Source organism: Anguilla anguilla, chromosome 8, assembly GCF_013347855.1.
Source record: "Anguilla anguilla isolate fAngAng1 chromosome 8, fAngAng1.pri, whole genome shotgun sequence".
NCBI classification, from domain to species: Eukaryota; Metazoa; Chordata; class Actinopteri; order Anguilliformes; family Anguillidae; genus Anguilla; species Anguilla anguilla.
Genome location: NC_049208.1, coordinates 46,544,815 through 46,563,232, shown reverse-complemented (window position 1 = coordinate 46,563,232; position 18,418 = coordinate 46,544,815). Strand labels below are relative to the sequence as shown.

The 18,418-nt window shown below is 46.5% G+C and overlaps 1 protein-coding gene across 1 annotated transcript; it reads left to right on the top strand.

Annotated features, from left to right (window-relative positions):
- The first annotated feature begins 5,210 nt into the window (after positions 1 to 5,210).
- LOC118234219 (cathepsin K-like) lies at positions 5,211 to 14,348 on the top strand. The gene is made up of 6 exons (XM_035430627.1): positions 5,211 to 5,240; positions 6,561 to 6,683; positions 11,498 to 11,650; positions 12,675 to 12,890; positions 13,564 to 13,729; positions 14,168 to 14,348. The coding sequence occupies exons 1-6, from the start codon at positions 5,211 to 5,213 to the stop codon at positions 14,278 to 14,280; spliced, it is 801 nt and encodes a 266-aa protein (XP_035286518.1). The 3' UTR covers positions 14,281 to 14,348.
- The last annotated feature ends 4,070 nt before the right edge of the window (positions 14,349 to 18,418 follow it).

Below are 18,418 nucleotides of genomic sequence, written 5' to 3'. Positions count from 1 at the left end.
TAGCTATGTCACGGTGCTGCACTAACAAAGTCACAGACTGGTAAACCTCTGGTTGAAGGATTGAATCCTGCCTCGCCCTCAGGCAGACAGTTTCCTCTTTTACACTAATGTTTTCTTACACTTATATTTGCTTTACCAAAACTCACTCGCGGCCACCCATATGCATTTCATGCGGCAAATGTATTCCTTTTATTAAAAAGTTACACCAGTTCACCACTGTGCCATTTATACTAACTATATTTCTTCACTTGGCTACCGAACAAAACCTTCTTATCAGCAAACGCCACGTTTCTACATCCATGTTACCTCGCCCTGTTCTCTATCTAGCCACATACAAACAATTACTACGTATGTACGTTCTGCAACTCCGCATTAAAACATTACATTTAAAATCATGACTCACTCATAATTACAACTACTACTGAACATGACAAAAGCACATCAGCGCAATAGATTACACATGTTACTTAACCCTCCGCTTCAACGACTGACATTTCATACAGACTGTTATACATACCGTTCGATAAGGAAACTAAGCTCGCTCATGGCCACTTCATTTACTTCGCACTATAGTCTGTGATCATGTCAACCTTCGCCTACATGCCCATTCTGCTAAAAACATATTGTTTCAACTACGCAATTTCATCATTTCTCCTAATTTATCTCACAGTGTTGTTATTTTCTCATATGCAAAGCCTGCTGTGACATATGCGTCTGCTCCTATTCTCCACTATCAAGTTTTCGGGTTCTATCTTAGCAAAACAGCGAAGAGGATTCCTACCTGCAGATAAGCCTATCAAAATGCCTTATGAACCTTACAAACACTAAAAGTGCATCTCCACGAAATAACAGACAACGGAGCAGGACAGAAGGCTACACAAGTTGCGACCTAGGGAGCTATAATTTTATGGGCTTGCTGATTCTTTTGTCAATCAAGGCTCGTTGGATGGCTGTCAAATTCGAGAGTAGCCTACATACGCTGGCCATATTTCACCTGCGTTTCTCATGCATTTACGCTTACGCCACCGCACCCTTTGTCACAGCCACTGTTTTACATATATAGCAAACCGAAACTGCTAAACGGTACACGCTCATCAGACTGTACAACTTCACACAAGGATAGCCATAATCCACAACCGTTTCTTACAGGGTCACTTCACATTTCTCACTCTCATAATAAAACGTTTTTCAAAAAGAAATGATATCTCATAAAAAAAACGTTTTCAACGTACAAAAATGCCAAGTGACTCACACATACAAGACATACACCGTCTCATTCATTCAGACTGCCAAAATCCAGGCCTGCGATTAAAAGTATTGATATCCAAATGACGCCAAGTTATGGTACTACAAACAATATAGGCTATCTTGCGTCACCAAAATTAAATAAGATGTATTCCAAAGCAATGCAACCCAATATTTCCTCAATTCATTCAAGTCACTTGGCCCTGTGTTTTGTAATCTTACCATTTTACAATGTCATGCACACTTTGTGTCAGACCAAAGTGTTGAATATTTCGAATTGCCTCATGGAACACATTGAAATTCATGTAGAAAACTGCTGGTCAGTAACTACAGGAAGCATATTTCTCCGGAAAACGTATGTTTACACTTGCTTCTGAACTGAACTTCAGTAAATGTACAAGTGATTGTATATTTGCAATGTACAATACATACTGCATGTAAAATACATATTGTACATACATACATAGAGAACTTCTTTATCCCCATGGGGACATTTCCCTCGCAGCATGTTACATTCTGTCACGGTTTCTGTGCAGGGTAGATCATTTTTCCGTGCCTGCACCGGCTCAGTGGTTAGCATTCAGATTAGCCACTCAGCTAATCGTTATTTTGGTGTTTGGGGACGATTAGTTTCGAGCTTGCAGATTAGCCACTCGGCTAATCGTTATTTTTGGTTCCTGTGGGATGATTGTTCCCGCTCTAACATTCCTTGCATTCCTGCAGGATTACCACTGATCTGTTTCACCTGTTGGTTGCTCACCTCTTCCGCTGATTACCAGCCACACCTGTGGCTGGGTATTTAAAGCTTCAGTGACAGTGGAACGGTGCTTGAGTGTAACGTGTTTCACTCTAGCCAGTTCCCTGTCGCTTTTTTGAGCAAGGTATAAGTATTTTAGGAACCAAGGAATTACAGCAAATTCAAACTTCAGTTTGTTTTTTGGGAAAAAGGTATTAGGACGGTATTTGTCCACATTCTGAGGTTGGCGGTTTTTAGGGGTTATTGTGTCACCTTCGGGGCACAAATCTTTCCGCCCCTTACTAACCAGTTTTCCCCCTGGTTTTAGTTGGTCTCAGAACGTCTTCTGTTTGTTTGTGAAAAGACATTTTCTTTTTCTCAGCTTCGGTTTGAAGCAGAGACTGTAAAAAATATGGACAAAGCTACTGTGATGTCACCCATTGACTCTCCGTGGGTCTCTAAAACACGTTTTGAAGCTCAATGGCGGGTGCGGCCATGTTGTCGATTTGGAGCCAAAACCAGAGTTACGCGGTTCTGTGATTTTTACAATGTGATTGACAGTCCGGTGCGGAAAAGCCCATCAACCTGAACGAACGATTGCAGAACGAACTTGAGGCTAGCTGACTGTCTGCCGTTATGTTTTAAAATATATTATCAAATGTTTACGGAGTTTAATTTCCATCCGTGACTGTACTGTGTCATGTAATCACGTTATATGTATGACATTAATAATACAATTATGTTCAGTTATCTTCAATTTATGTTTCTCAGCAAAATGAATATGCTTAGCTAGCATATCAGCTTGCTAGTGAGCTAGGTAGGCTATCCGTGGTTAGCTCACGCATTAGCAATATGACTCACAGGGGAAGAACATTGACTACACTGGTCAATCAATCAGAGATGTGTAGGCTACTGGTGATTTGACTAGGCTAATTTTCGTATAACTGTCTGGTAGACCTGCTGTTAACCGAGCAAGTTATTGTCGTAGGTTTTCGCCACAGTCAGTTAATGAGCCAGTAACTGCTACTAGCTACTCCATCGCCGTTTGTGGTGTTCACTTGCTGGGTGACGCTAGCTGACCGATCGTTCGCAAGTCACTTTCTACCGAATAAAAATTAACAGTCAGCGGTGATTAACAAATCTACCAAGTATTTTAATAACTGATCTGCAGGCGTGAAAATATGACAACACACTTTGTACAGCAAGTTTTCCACCTGGGGCATGAAGACAAAAATAATGTACATTGAATTTCTAATTATTATTAGGCAACTATTTTTTTCTTGTAAATCATCAAAACCAATAGAGAAAAGCCAATATATGCAAGGGGCCCCCAGGACCGATTCTGAGAACCACTGTCTTAAATGCCCTTGTCGGTCTCTTAAATGCTAAAAACGTTCCTTTCTAAATGCCAGTCTTACAAAGATAGTTAATTTCGTTAAATTCCGTGTGTGATTTCATTGTGTGTTGTATGTTATCCAGCAAATAAACCTTAAGACTCTTAATTCGCACTGAAAATTTTGCAGTGTTTATCCTAAAATCGGGATTATATTAGCTTTGTCACATGCGTGAAGCATGGCCCAGGTAGACATTTATGGAATGTACACGACTGACAAGCCGTCAAACACGTCTGACAGATCGAATATTTGCCGGTTAGGGTTAGCCAGCTAGTCAAATGGCTTGGTAGCCGAAGTTGCGAACTGTTTTAGCATGGGCTACTGGACTACCAAATAAGGCAAGCTGATTACGCTTTCTGCCAATTAATTATTTGGTTAAGTAGGCTAAAGGAAATAGTGAAAATGACTCGGCTACCGAAAATCTTCAGAGGAGGATTATTTTATGGTCGTCTAGTGCAGCTGTAAATAGCACACGCTATAATGAAATCACTACGAAATGGGATGCCTGCATTTTATGACTTCGCACAGGTGGACCGTGGTCGGAGCCGCAATGTCAAGGCCAAGAGGCGCCACCTCCCATCCCAGTGACCATAGACTGTAGCCCCTACTGTAGCTTAGTCCTCTGCAGTAATCAGGAAGTGACGCAAACTGTACCTCATTGGTCCACAACAAATATTATAACAGTGCCCAAATGACACAATAAATCATGAAATCGACCCACGGACGATCATAAGACGAATAAAATACACATATTGTGACTATTTGTTCTCATGAGAAAAAATTATTGACTTTGTATTTTGACCTTATTTGTACCGTAGACTTACATGGAAACCGGATATGAAAACACCTATACTGGAGCCAACCGTAGTGGCGCTAGTGAGCAACCAGGAACAACAAGACCAGGAAATGAGCTTCAAAAACGAAGTCTGGTTTTGGCCGCTTGGTTTGAAGTTGTTTATTGTTCTTTATTTCTCGTTTCCCTGTTCCTTTATTTTTTTTTATATACTCCTTCTTCCTCAGTTAACCATTTAGGGGTTTATTATTCTTTATTTGGGATACGTCCCTTAGGAGTATAGCACCCCCTTCTTATTTCGTCTCTCACGAGACTTAGTGGTTACTAGATCCCCTGTTTGGTCGCGTCTGGTCTTCACACTTCCCCTCCCTCACACATTCACATTTACGAACAGACATTTATAGCAAGAAACATTCACGCAACAGAAAGGCTGGCCATCGAAATACATACATACCAACACAAATTGGACATATAGATGCCTATTCAATCAATCTTGACTTTGAGAAAGCCATCCACACATGTTTGGATTGTCCATGTACTGCATGCTTATACACACAGGGCCAAGTGACTTTAAAGAATTGAGGAAATATTGGGTAGCATTGCTTTGGAATACATCTTATTTAATTTCGGTGAGGCAAGATAGCCTATATTGTTTGTAGTACCGTAACTTGGCGTCATTTGGATATCAATACTTTTAATGACAGGCCTGGATTTTGGCAGTCTGAATGAATGAGACAGTGTATGTCTTGTATGTGTGAGTAACTTGGCATTTTTGTACGTTGAAAACGTGTTTTTTTATGAGATATGTATATACAGTGAGATACATATATTATTCTTTGATTTGGCTCTGTACTCTGCATTTTAGATTTGTAATCTGACAATTCACATGTGGTTAAAGCACATATTCTCTGTTTTTTTAAAGGGTATTGTTAAACATCTTGGTTTCGCCATGTAGAAATTCCAGAACTTTTTTTTTATTTTTTTTTTTACATAACCCTCCCCCCCACCCCCCTGAGTTAGGGCACCACAATGTTTGGGACAAATGGTTTCACAGGTGTTTCTGATGAGTCTGGTGTGCTCAATAACTTCCTTAGTGCAGGTATAAGATAAGTTTCAGTATCTAGTCTTGCTTCTAGGTTTTCAATTGCCTTTGGAGTCATCGTTATTGGTGACAGCACTGTGGTACGCCTATTATATCTAGCATCGGGTTGAACGGCCTAAATTCCTATTGACTCGGATTCGACCAGTTGCTGGAAACATTCCTTTGGGATTTTGGTGGAGGCTGACTCGATAGCATCACACAGTTCCTGCAGATTTCGTGCTGAGAACCTCTCATTCCACCTCATCCCAGAGGTGCTCTATTGGATTGAGATCTGGGGACTGTGCAGGCCATTGGAGTGAACAGCATTTAGTTTTGATTCTAGGCTTTTGATTGCTATGGGTTCTGTTATTGGTGTATTCAGCATAAGGACCAGAGCTGTGCCAAGAAACCCATTATGAGCCTGAGAATTATGAAGAAGAAAACAACAGTCAGAGACATAGGCCAAACCTTAGGCTTACCAAAATGAACTGTTTGGAACATTGTTGAGAAGAAAGAGAGCACTGGTAAGCTTAGTAATCCCAAATGGTCGAGTAGGCCAAGGAAGTGGTGGGTGTGGGACTGCTGTGGTTTGGGTATGCATGGCTGCCACAGGCACTGGCTCACCAGGGGTCCAATCAAAAAGTGCCAGAGTGGCCACAGATTTTGCTTTAGCCCAGTACTAAATCACCTGATTCTACTTTAGGTCTTGATTGAAGACCATGATTTGTTGAGTTGCATCAGGTGTCGTAAAGCTGGGCTAAAACAAAAACCTGCGTCCGCATTGGCCCTTTTCAGATGAGACTGGACAGCCGTGCTATAGACTGACCAGATTTTCAACTCTGCAATCTAAACACTGAAAGCGACGTCTCCATTGACGGCAAATATTACAATTTGATATAACTTATGAAAACGTACCATGCAGATTCAAAGTGTATGTTAGAATCCTCAGACACTTCTGTTACTTAACTACAAAGCATTCTGTAGTTAAGGAAAAGTAAGACCAAAAGAACGTGAAATCCGGTTAGTGGTTTGTCTGTGATAGCATCAGTTATATCTCGTCAGGGTGTAGCACAGGGGACTGTAACCTGGGCCCTAGAGATGCACAGGCTCTGCTTGTTTTTCATTGTTGCTCTTCACTTAATTAATCAGAGCATTTAAATATGCAGTTATCTCATGCTCTTGGGTCTGAACTGAGTGCTGATTTTAAGTTGAAAACAAAAACCAGCACATCTTGTGGCTCTCCAGGACCAGGGTCGCAGATCCCTGGCGTAGAGTATCATTAACAGAACACAGTCACCTTTGAACCTGTAGGAGGAGGAGGAGCAGCGCAGGTCAATCTGGGAGAAGAACACGCTGCTGATCGAGGCCCACAACCTGGAGTATGAGCAGGGCATGCACTCCTATCAGCCGGGCATGAACCACCTGGGAGACATGGCGAGTACCCAACCTGCACCGCCCAACCTGCACCCCATAACCTGCACCCCACAACCTGCACAGCCAACCTGCACCCCACAACCTGCACCATCCAACCTACACCCCATAACCTGCACCACCCAACCTGCACCCCACAACCCACACCATCCAACCTGCACCATCAAACCTTACACCTCCTAATATGCACCACCCAACATGCACCCCATAACCTGCACCACCTAACCTGCACCCCACAACCCACACCATCCAACATGCACCATCCAACCTACACCTCCCAATATGCACCTCCCAACATGCACCACACAACCTGCACCCCACAACCCACACCACCCAAACTGCATCCCACAACCTGCACCACCCAACCTGCACCATCCAACCTACATCTCCCAATATGCACCTCCCAACATGCACCACCCAACCTGCACCCCACAACCCACACCACCCAACCTGCATCCCACAACCTGCACCACCCAACCTACACCTCCCAACATGCACCGCTCAACATGCCCACCCAACCTGCACCCCGGAACTCACAGCATTCAACATGCACCACCGAAACCGCACCGCCCAACCAGCACCATTCAACCTGCACCGCCCAACCTGCACCACCGAACCTGCACCCCAGTACTCACACCATTCAACTTAAACCCCACAACTCACACCATCCAACCTGAACCGCCCAACCTGCATCGGCCAACCTGCACCTCCAAACCCCATAACCTGCGCCTCCCCACCTGCACCCCACAACCCACACCATCCAACCTGCACCACCAAACCGGCACCCCACAGCTCACACCATCCAACCTGCACCGCCCAACCTGCACCCCACAACCCACCCCACCCAACCTGCACCCCACAACTCACACCATCCAACCTACACCGCCAAACCTGCACCTCCCAACATGCACCACGCAACATGCACTGCCCGACGTGCCCACCCAACCTGCACCCTGGAACTCACACCATTCAACCTGCATCACTCAAACATAACCGCCCAACCTGCACCATCCAACCTGCACCGCCCAACCTGCACCTCACAACCCACACCATCCAACCTACACCCCACAACCTACATCACCCAACATGCACTACCAAACCTGCACCCCACAACTCACACCATCCAACCTGCACCCCAGCCTGCATCCCAGTACCCACACCATCCAATCTGCACCATCCAAAGCCGCGTTTCCACCAAAAGTACTTTTAGTCCCAGGAACTACTTTTCAAGGAACTAAAAGGTTCCTTCAGCCCATGGTTGTCTGCGTTTCCACCGCGGTCTAAAGTCCTGCGAAGATTAGGCAAATTAGCCCACTGACGTATGAAAAAGCGACGTTGTCGTCGGTCCATCTGTCCTATGATTTCTTCTGTAACCCCATACTACCACCGAAGTAGCCTACATTATTTTCTAATAATAGGGACAGCCCGGAGGGGTTTATTCCACTTATATACAATGGGTTACCAATGATTATATATGGTTACTTTTGTATTTATTTTTTTAATCGATTTAATCACCTGGAATTGAAATATTCTTCTACAGCCGTTTGGGCATATTTTACCGTTGTCAAGCAAAACTGTCGTTGGTAGTTGATCTTGGACCGTTGTTATGCAACAAATAGGATATAACAGGCCAATTGTAACTGTTTTATATATCCTCTCAAACACATTCATTATGTTTTTATGCGAACATTCGCTTTCATGTCTTGACATCCAAAGCGACAGAATGCATTCACATTTATATGTATAACTGGCAACAACAGCAGAAAACATGCACACGTTGTAAACAATTTGCTGTTTGATTACTTTCTCATCGTCAATTCCATATAGGCTAATTGCAAAATGACAAGAATAGAACGAAAACTCGGACTTGCGTGAAAATTTAAATTAGTAGTGGTAGCCTACAGCCACCGTTTGCTTTCCTTCAAAGTTACTGCTAGCCGAGCAGCGAAGTGTGCCCTCCAGATGCGAACCATGCACCATAAATTAGTCCATAGTCTTCCTGGTCTTTTTGTGGAATTTAAGAATGGCAGAGTAAAAAAACGGCAGTCTGAAAAAGCTAAAAGGACGATTACTAGAATTAACCTGTTATTTTACCCTGACAAAAAGTGCGGAAGGTGATTTCCAGTTTGCTTTTACTGTATCATCAATGTGAATTACGCAGAACTACCGCATACCTCACATAACTGTATCAAACGTTTTGAGTCAATTACAACGGGCTAACAAAGAAAATCCGGAAGAAAATATTCAGCAACCGAATTAATCCGTTTGAATGTTTTGGTACGTAACAGGCTATGCTGTCCCAGGACGAATGCTTTTTATAAAAAAAAATATAAAACGAATACTAAAGCAAGAAAAGAACAGAAGAGCACACGTTATAATTCCAAGACGTTGGCAGGCTATAACCAAAACTAGGCTACTGCGCCGCATAACATACAAGTTTGATTTGAAGTTATTATGAAAATAAACTGGTTTGCGGCTGCATATTTTTAAACATGGCGGCTGAAAATAAACACAAAAAAATGCTGCGAGTACTCGACCAATCAGAAATGTTCAGGGCTGCAAGCTCCACCCAAAAGATTCCTGTACTTTCGGAAAGTACTACCCCCCTTAACTTTTTGGGGGGTAAAATAAAGCCCCCAGAACTAAATTTAGACCCTAGTTCCTGCAGTGGAAACGCGGCTGAACACACACCGCCAAACCTGCACCCCACAACCCACACCATCAACCTGCACCCCACAACCCACACCACCCAACCTGCACCACCAAACCTGCACCAACACAACCCACACCATCCAACCTGCACCGCCCAACCTGCACCCCACAACTCACACCATCCAAACTGCACCACCCAACCCTGCACCCCACTACCCACACCATCCAACCTGCGCCGCCCAACCTGCACCCCACAACCCACACCATCCAACCTGCACCACCCAACCCTGCACCCCACTACCCACACCATCCAACCTGCGCCGCCCAACCTGCACCCCACAACCCACACCATCCAACCTACACCACCCAACCCTGCACCCCACTACCCACACCATCGAACCTGCGCCGCCCAACCTGCACCCCACAACCCACACCATCCAACCAGCACCACCCAACCCACACCACCCAAAATGCACCACCCAACCTGCACCCGACAACTCACACCATCCAACCTCCACCATCCAAATTGCACCATCCAACTTGCTCGGCCCAACCTGCACCATCCAACCTGCACCCCACAACCCACACCATCCAACCTGCACCACCCAACCCTGCACCCCACTACCCACACCATCGAACCTGCGCCGCCCAACCTGCACCCCACAACCCACACCATCCAACCAGCACCACCCAACCCACACCACCCAAAATGCACCACCCAACCTGCACCCGACAACTCACACCATCCAACCTCCACCATCCAAATTGCACCATCCAACTTGCTCGGCCCAACCTGCACCATCCAACCTGCACCGCCCTACCCACACCACCCAACCCATACCATCCAACCTGCACCGCCCAACCAGGCAATCCAACCTGCACCCCACAACTCATATCATCCAACCTTGCACCATCCAACTTGCACCGCCCAACCTGCACCATCCAACCTGCACCGCCCTACCCACACCACGCAACCCCCACCATCCAAACTTCACTGCCCAACCCACAACACACCATCCAACCTGCACCACCCAACCCGTACCACTTGACCTGCACCCCACAACTCACACCACCCAACCTGCACTGCCCAATCCTCACCATCCAACCTGTACTGCAAAACCTGTACCATCTAATCTGCACTGCCCGACCTGCACCACACAATTCACACCACCCAACCTGCATCGCCCAATCCACACCATCCAACCTGCACCGCCCGTCCCACGCCACCCAACCCATACCACTGATCCTGCACCACCCAACCTGTACCCCACAACTCACACCATCCAACCTGCACTGCACAATCCACACCATCCAACCTGTACCGCCAAACCTGCACCATCCATCCTGCACCATCTGACCTGCACCCCACAATTCACACCACACAACCTGCACGGCTTAATCCACACCACCCAACCTGCACTGCCCAACCTGCACCCCACAACTCACACCATGCAAGCTGAATTGCCTAAACTGCAGCACCTAACCCACATCACTCAACCTACACCACATAACTTGCACCACCCAATCTGCACCCCACAACTCACACACCGTCCGACCTGCACCAGCCAGCCCACACCACCCAACACACACCACTTATTCTGCACCCCCCAACCTGCACCCACAACTCACACCCTCCGACCTGCACCACCCAACCCACACCATCGAAGTGGAGGCTTTTGTACAACAACACCCACAAATCACTTACTAAAAAAAGATCAATGCAATGCAATGTAGTGGCTTGGCATTATAACTGGGCTTATGTAACTCAAAGCTTATGGGTCCTTCAGCACAATCCTTTCCTTGAACTGCCTCAGTAAACTTCCAGTGGTAGAAAACAGTTTGCAATGAGGACGTACGCTGTGTTAGTTACTCTGGATAAGGAATAGTTAACTTCACATGAATGAAAACATCTCAACAAACGGATTTGATAGTGACAGCTTTCTGCTGGGCCAGACTTGGCACAGTAGAGAGCTAGTTACCTGGGAGACGAGTTCCTCCTGGGCCAGTACTGAGAACTCTGCACTGCTATTTCACATGGTGGGGGTGGAGGGGAATCACAGACAGAACAGCTCGCACTACCAAGTCAAACTTACAGAGGAATAGATACCCTGCACCTCATCTTCTCCTCCTGAACCATGTCTTCTCTCCCCCCCCCCCCACCCCAGACCGCTGAGGAAGTGGCTGAGAAGATGACCGGTCTGGTGGTTTCTCAGGCCAGAGAGACTAACAACACCTTCGCTGTCGATGACATTGCCACAAAACTGCCCAAGGCCATCGATTACCGCCTACTTGGCTACGTCACGCCGGTCATAAATCAGGTCAGTGTGTTAATAAAGAGACGAGGAACCAGGAACCGAGATCCAGGAACCAAGAACCGGGCCATTTTTAAACATTTCTAACGGAGGCCACGATTGGAAGTGAACTTATCTCCATGCTTCATGACCAGAGAGACAGGGATTAGTGGTACATTTAAATGATTTATCTAAATTAACATTAGGTCAAATTAGATTAGTGTTCAGTCTGTTAAACCACCGAAAGCACAGGGCAGCAAGTTCAGGCGGTTCCTGGGATCATGCATTGAGGCACAAGGAGCAATACCTGCCCTCTGGTGGCAGCAGGGGAAAACTACTAGCTCTGTCACTTTTGGGGACATCTTTTCCTGGATGGAAAGTAGTAGCTGACGCTGTACATTACTCTCTAAACAAAATCTGTTTAATAATCTGAGTACTCAAGAAAAATGTTATGTTTGGTCTCCTCCTTTCAGTCTGAACAATCACGGCAGACTTGTCAATAGATAGCTCTTAGTGACGTTCTGTACACCTGTGTCAGATAACTTGGATTATTTAGTGTATTTAGAGACAGAACGCTCTGAGTGTGCTGAAACTAGCGATGGGAGAGTGACACTTCACGAACCCCGTAATTGGCGAAGCAACAATAAGTTGTCAATCGTTGCTTTGTTCAAACCACTGAAAATTTGTAAGGCTAAGGGTGAAGCCACACATCCTCCGATAAGGAGCTACTCTAATCGTCTCAGTCCATTTCAATGGGAGGTGATTTTTCACGTCTGCGAAGGATCAACCCATCAGATTAAAGATCCGTCATGTTCACATGATCTGATGTGAAAAGTCAATGTAGGATAAAAATACATTTGACGAACGCTGTTTAAAAAACAGGAAACGCCCACATGCTCCAAAGATATTTGGAGAGGCGAGAGTGAAGCCAGCTGATCACGTCAGAGGATGTGTGGCTTTACCCTCGCTCTCCCACCAAAAACCGCGATAAGGAGTAACGCTCCCCTCTGGTGGACACGGGTAGAATGACAGTGCCACGGTTCCTCCCCAGGGCTCCTGCCGGTCCTGTTGGCCCATCAGCGCCGCGGGGGCTCTGGAGGGTCAGCTAATGAAGAGCCGGAGGAAGCTGGTGCCCCTCAGCCCCCAGAACCTGGTGGACTGTGTCAGGAGCGACTACGGCTGCACGGGCGGCTACATGACCAACGCCTACAAGTACGCAGTGAAGAAAGGCATCAGCTCTGAGAGGAAATATCCCTACATGGGCGTGGTACATAAACCCCCACTTCCTCATAAAACATACTCACAGGGCACTGTACCCAAACAGCTTCTTTTTTGTAATTTTTTTTTTTTTAAGAAATACGAACCTCAGCCGTACTGCCCTGTACCCTTATTGAGTTAAACTGCTGTAGCTAAGTGGGTATTGGCTTGTTTTGTACTTGGATGGGAGATCTCTAGTAGAAAATACCTTAAAACCTTGGGGCTGAGTTTAGTGCTGTGTGGGCAGTTCTGGGCCTGGAGAGCCGGTCTATATGTAGGTTTCTGTTTCCACTCTGGCTAAATGAGATAAATGGCTGCATACACCAACACTGGTTCTCTTGTAAATTAGATCACAGCAAATGTTTCACTTAGTGACACAAAAACAGTAATTTACACGCCACATTTCAACAAATGTAGCTAATGTCAGGGCTGATTGAATAATTTAGGCCAGAACCTGCAAGAAAACCAGAAACAGATACGGCTCCCATTGCCCACCTGTGGTCTTATGTGTGTGTGTGTGTGCGTGTGCGTGTGCCTGTTTATGTGTGTGTGTATGTATGTGAGTGTGTGTGTGCCTGTGTGTGTACGTGTGTTTGCATATGTGCCTGTTTATGGGTGTGTGTGGGTGTATGTGCCTGTGTGTGTTTGTGTGTTTATGTGTGTGTTTGTGTATGCCTCCTCAGGACCAGAAGTTTGCCTTTGACAGATCAGACAGGGTGGCCCAGATCTGGGACTCTAAGGAGCTCCCTGAGGTGAACGAGCGGGTCTTGCGGGCAGTCGTGGCCGTGCATGGGCCCGTTTCCGTGGGGATCAACTCCAGATCCAGAAGCTTTGTCTTCTACAAGAGCGGTAAGGCCAGAGCCTTCTGCTGGGAGGGAACCATGGGGACGCACTGACCCGTTGACCTGGAAGTATATTGTCTCCCTGCAAGTGATTGGCTGAACTGTAGAGCCAGTCGGGCAGTTGAAGGTTTCACTGGCACAGTGTGAGATCTCGGCGGTTCTTATTGGCTGACCTCTTTCTGACCCCCCGCACAATTGGATGAAATCTTTCAAGCTCTGAAACTAAAACAAACTCTCTGGTGTAATGCAGAGGTGGAAAGTCCATGGGTCAGAAAGTAAAAGTGACATTGTGGGTAATGACACAAAAGTGGCATTGTGGATAATGACAGAAAAGTGCCATTGTGGGTAATGATGCAAAAGTGGCTTTGTGGGTAAGGACACAACAGTGTAGTGGCAGTTTACCACAGGTAAGAGCAGCTCACCTGTCCCGCCGTCTCCTCTGCAGGTGTTTACCACGACCCCAAGTTTAGCCGGGACGACCTGAACCATGCCGTGCTGGTGGTCGGCTATGGCGTCACTCCCACCTGCAAGAAGTTCTGGATCGTTAAGAACAGGTGACCCCTTGACACGCCCTGGTCCGGAAAGAGTACGCAGCTGACAGACAATGTGTTTTACAAGGAGCTCGACACTCGGAGCGTATCTCCAAGCGCTCTGCCGCGGAGCTGGGAGGCAGTTACGCTTCAAATCAGTCAGCTCAGCCAATGAAACGCAGCCGTGAATCAACCCCACCCACATAACACTGCGACGCTGCTTTTAGATCAGGTGACGCGCAGGCCTACAGTTCAGCAAGGGCTAACCTGAAAAGGGGCATCAAGAGGGCCAAGCACAGCCACAAGCTAAGGAGTGAGGAGCACTTCACTTGCATCTCCAACCCCCGACGCATGTGGCAGGGCATCCAGGCCATCACGGACTACAAACCCACCTACACCTCCCCCCCAACCAGCGACACCTCCCTCCCTGATGAGCTTAATAACTTCTACGCTCGCTTTAACAGGGACATCCAGGAGGCGACTATCAAGACTGTACTCCCTACAGACCACCAGCCCCTTACACTCGCCCCCATCAACGTGTGCTGCACTGAGCAGGATCAATGCACGCAAGCCTGCTGGCCCTGATGGCATCCCCGGACGCGTGCTCAGGGCCTGCGCTGGGCAGCTGACTGAGGTCCTGACTGACATCTTCAAAAAGATTCTGTACAATTTGCTGGAGTCAATATGTTGGCAATGCCTTGGAAATTTTGTGACTTCTTTTTGTACTGGATGTATGTCTGTTTTTTTTAATCTTTTGTTTGCCTTGAACTCACTTCCCCCCTCCCCCACCCACCTACTCCCTTCTTCAGAAAGTAGCGTTAGGATGCATGTCCTGAAGAACTTCTTTCTATTGGTCCTCGGGATCATTAGCCACGCCTCCTCCCATCTCAACCTGACTCTGAATGGTCAGTGGAAGGACTGGAAGGACCTGAGGAGTTTTCCTGCGGACACAGTGTTCACATGTCTTTATTTTTTCATCTACGTCTGCAGACATTCTTGGCCAATAAAATCCGGATCTTGTAAGGTCGAGAGTTCGTTCCACACCTAAGTGGCCCAAGTCATCATGTAAACTTTTCAGCACAGTAGCTCTTAGATCTGTGGGGAGCGCCAGTTGATATGTTAGGTCCCCTCTGTCTTGTCTTCTTCTATATAGTACTCCATCTCTCAACCAACCGGTTCCATTCTCGCAACCACAAGCCTATGTCAGGGAGTTCTATTCTTAGGGTATGTTATGTCCCTCTATTTTGTATTAGCACTGCTTCCTTTTTCCTTTTGGTTTTGCGTGCTGCCGTGCCTCTTTGTGTGTCCCCTTTAAGTGGAGATGACGTCACGGCCCTGCTGGAGCGAGACACGTGGTTTCCAGGGGAACCCTGCTGTCTACGTGACGCGATGAGGACATCGCTAGGCAACGTCACTGGGGAGACACATGTTTACAGATTCTGACTACCGTCGCCGAGGAGAAGCTTTTAGGAGATGCCGGACTATATATAGCTGTTGCCATCTGAATGCCATCAGTTCTCTTTACGACATTGTTAATTACAGCTTTGTTAATGCGCTACTTTGTTTGACCGCCTAGTTGTTAATGAACTATTATAATTAATTATTATTATTACTAATCGTAATTAATTTGGGAACTCCGAGGAGAAGATCTCCCCTGTCATCTTCGAGGGTCTGGAACTGCTAGCTGGCTGCCCGGTGAGACCTCGCAGCCTACTACTGTCTTTTAAAGGACTTTAGTTATAGATAGAGAGAACTAATCATTAAATGTGTACATATTAATAAATATACACTTAATCATTTCTATAATACTGCTTCACTGGTACTCCTTTCGGGTTGTGGTTGTTGATTAAGTGGCTTAGTGTTACGTCTGATATTGTACGCCTGGTTATCGCACAGCAGGTATATTTCATTCCGTAACAGATGGGGGCTCGTCCTATTTGAACCATAGATCGCAGATTTCGCTCTGTTTTCATTCATGCTGTTAGGCTACTTTGGGAATTAGCAGTGTTACTTTGCTTGGTACGATTTTTCGTCCCGCGGGGATTACAGTAGTACCAGTTTTGGATTTTAGTAACAGTGTTATTTTGCTTTTTGCAACATTGTGTCCCGGCTGTAGTAAATAGTTTTGATATATCTTTTGATTACGCTATTTTCTTGGTAGCGTTTGTATCGCCATTTACCACATACCCGTACCAGTTTATTTTCGGTATTTTGTTGCCGCTGCATGAAAGCTGACCTTCTGTTGATTGCGGAGCATTTTAAAATCGAAGTGCTCCGCTCTGATACCAAACTGGCCCTCAGAGCTAAGATTACGACCGGTTTACTTGAGAGTAAGGTACTGTCTGAGGAGGACGCTGTCCCTGGAGTATCCAGCGTTAAGGTCGAGAGCCCTGACATTACTAAAAACCAGCAATACGCTCTGGAGGTGAAACGGCTAGAGCTGAGGGAGAAAGAACTAGAGTCGAGAGGTAGAGAGTTGGAGGCTCAGGTGCGTTTGAAGGAGTTAGAGGTGGAAGCTATGCGGGTTGGTAGCAGGGCACAACCAGCTGAGTTTAGTTTCAGCAGGAACGCTAGCTTGGTTCCTCCCTTTCGTGAGGCTGACGTGGATAGATATTTCCCCATGTTCGAACGCGCTGCCATCTTGTTGAATTGGCCCAGGGAAGCCTGGCCACTGATGCTACAGGGCGTGCTGGTGGGTAAGGCTCAGGCTGCTTTGTCGTCGTTGTCGTTGGAGCAGTCTCTCGATTACGACACGGTGAAAGCTGCAGTCTTCAGGGCTTACGAGTTGGTTCCGGAAGCTTATTGTCAAAAGTTTAGGCAGTATCGTAAAACCGACCGTCAGACTTCTGTTGAGTTCGCCCGTGAGAAGGAGAACTTATTTGATCGCTGGTGTACTGCACAGGGAGTTGAGACGTTTGGGCAAATGCGTGATTTGATTATCATGGAGGAGTTTAGGAATTGTGTGCCTGAACGTGTTGCCCTCTATCTGAGCGAACAAAGAGTTACTCAGATCGCTCAGGGTGCGATACTGGCGGATGAGTTTACCATTACACGTAGGGGCGTGTTTTCGGAGAAATCTCCACCGCGTAATAATTACGTCACTTCTCGGAGGGATTCCTCAAATGGCTTTGCCGGTCCGTCTAAACCCCGTTCTCCCGTTTCTGGAAAGCTGGAGGATTCGGAGGCGGAACCGAAGCTTGTGTGCAATTTTTGCAAGAAGCCAGGTCACATCGTGGCTGATTGTTATGCCCTGAGGAGGAAGAACGAATCTTCGAAAGGGGTTGCTCTTGTCAATACGTCTTTGCCTAAGTTTGAACTTAGCGGTATGTTACCCCTTAAAAGGGATAGTGCTCTTAAGGATTTTGCACCGTTCATTATGGACGGTTTTGTGTCATTAGCTGATGAGCCTGGGGTTTCTAAACCAGTTAGGATACTGAGAGACACAGGTGCGGCAGTCTTTTATTTTGGAGGATATTTTGCCCCTGTATGAGAGGTCCTCCATTGGCACGAGTGTCCTTGTACAGGGTCTTGAAATGGGCTACCTTAACGTGCCGTTACATGGTATTCTGTTAGAATCGGATCTCGTGACTGGTCGCGTTGCGGTGGGTGTGAGACCCAGTCTTCCTGTGGAAGGAGTGTCCTTCATTTTGGGGAATGATTTAGCAGGAGGCAGAGTTTTGGCTAGTCCTGAGGTAACACCCGTTCCTCTTGTCAATGATCCTGACGAACTTGCGCAGAAATTTCCTGACGTTTTCCCCTCTTGTGCTGTCACCCGTGCTATGACTAAGCGATCTGAGAATGACGATGACAAGTCTAGTGATGTTCCTGTGTTAGAGGACGTTTATGACTTAAGTGACTCGTTCTTTGGGAAGCTGGAGCATGGAGTGCAGTCACCCCCTACTGGGGTAGACGGGGATGACAAAGCATTTGCAGTTGTGTACACAAAGGTTGATTGTGTCGACGCGCTCGAGAAGCTGTCTCTGGTGCAAGATCAGTTGATCGTAGAGCAGAAGAGAGACACAGATATATCTGCTCTCTTTGAGACAGCAATTTCCGAGGTGGAAATTGAATCAGTGGCCTCTGGTTACTTTGTCAGGGGCGGAGTACTGATGCGTAAATGGACACCAGTTGACGCTTCAGTTCTGGACGACTGGCACACTGTCCAT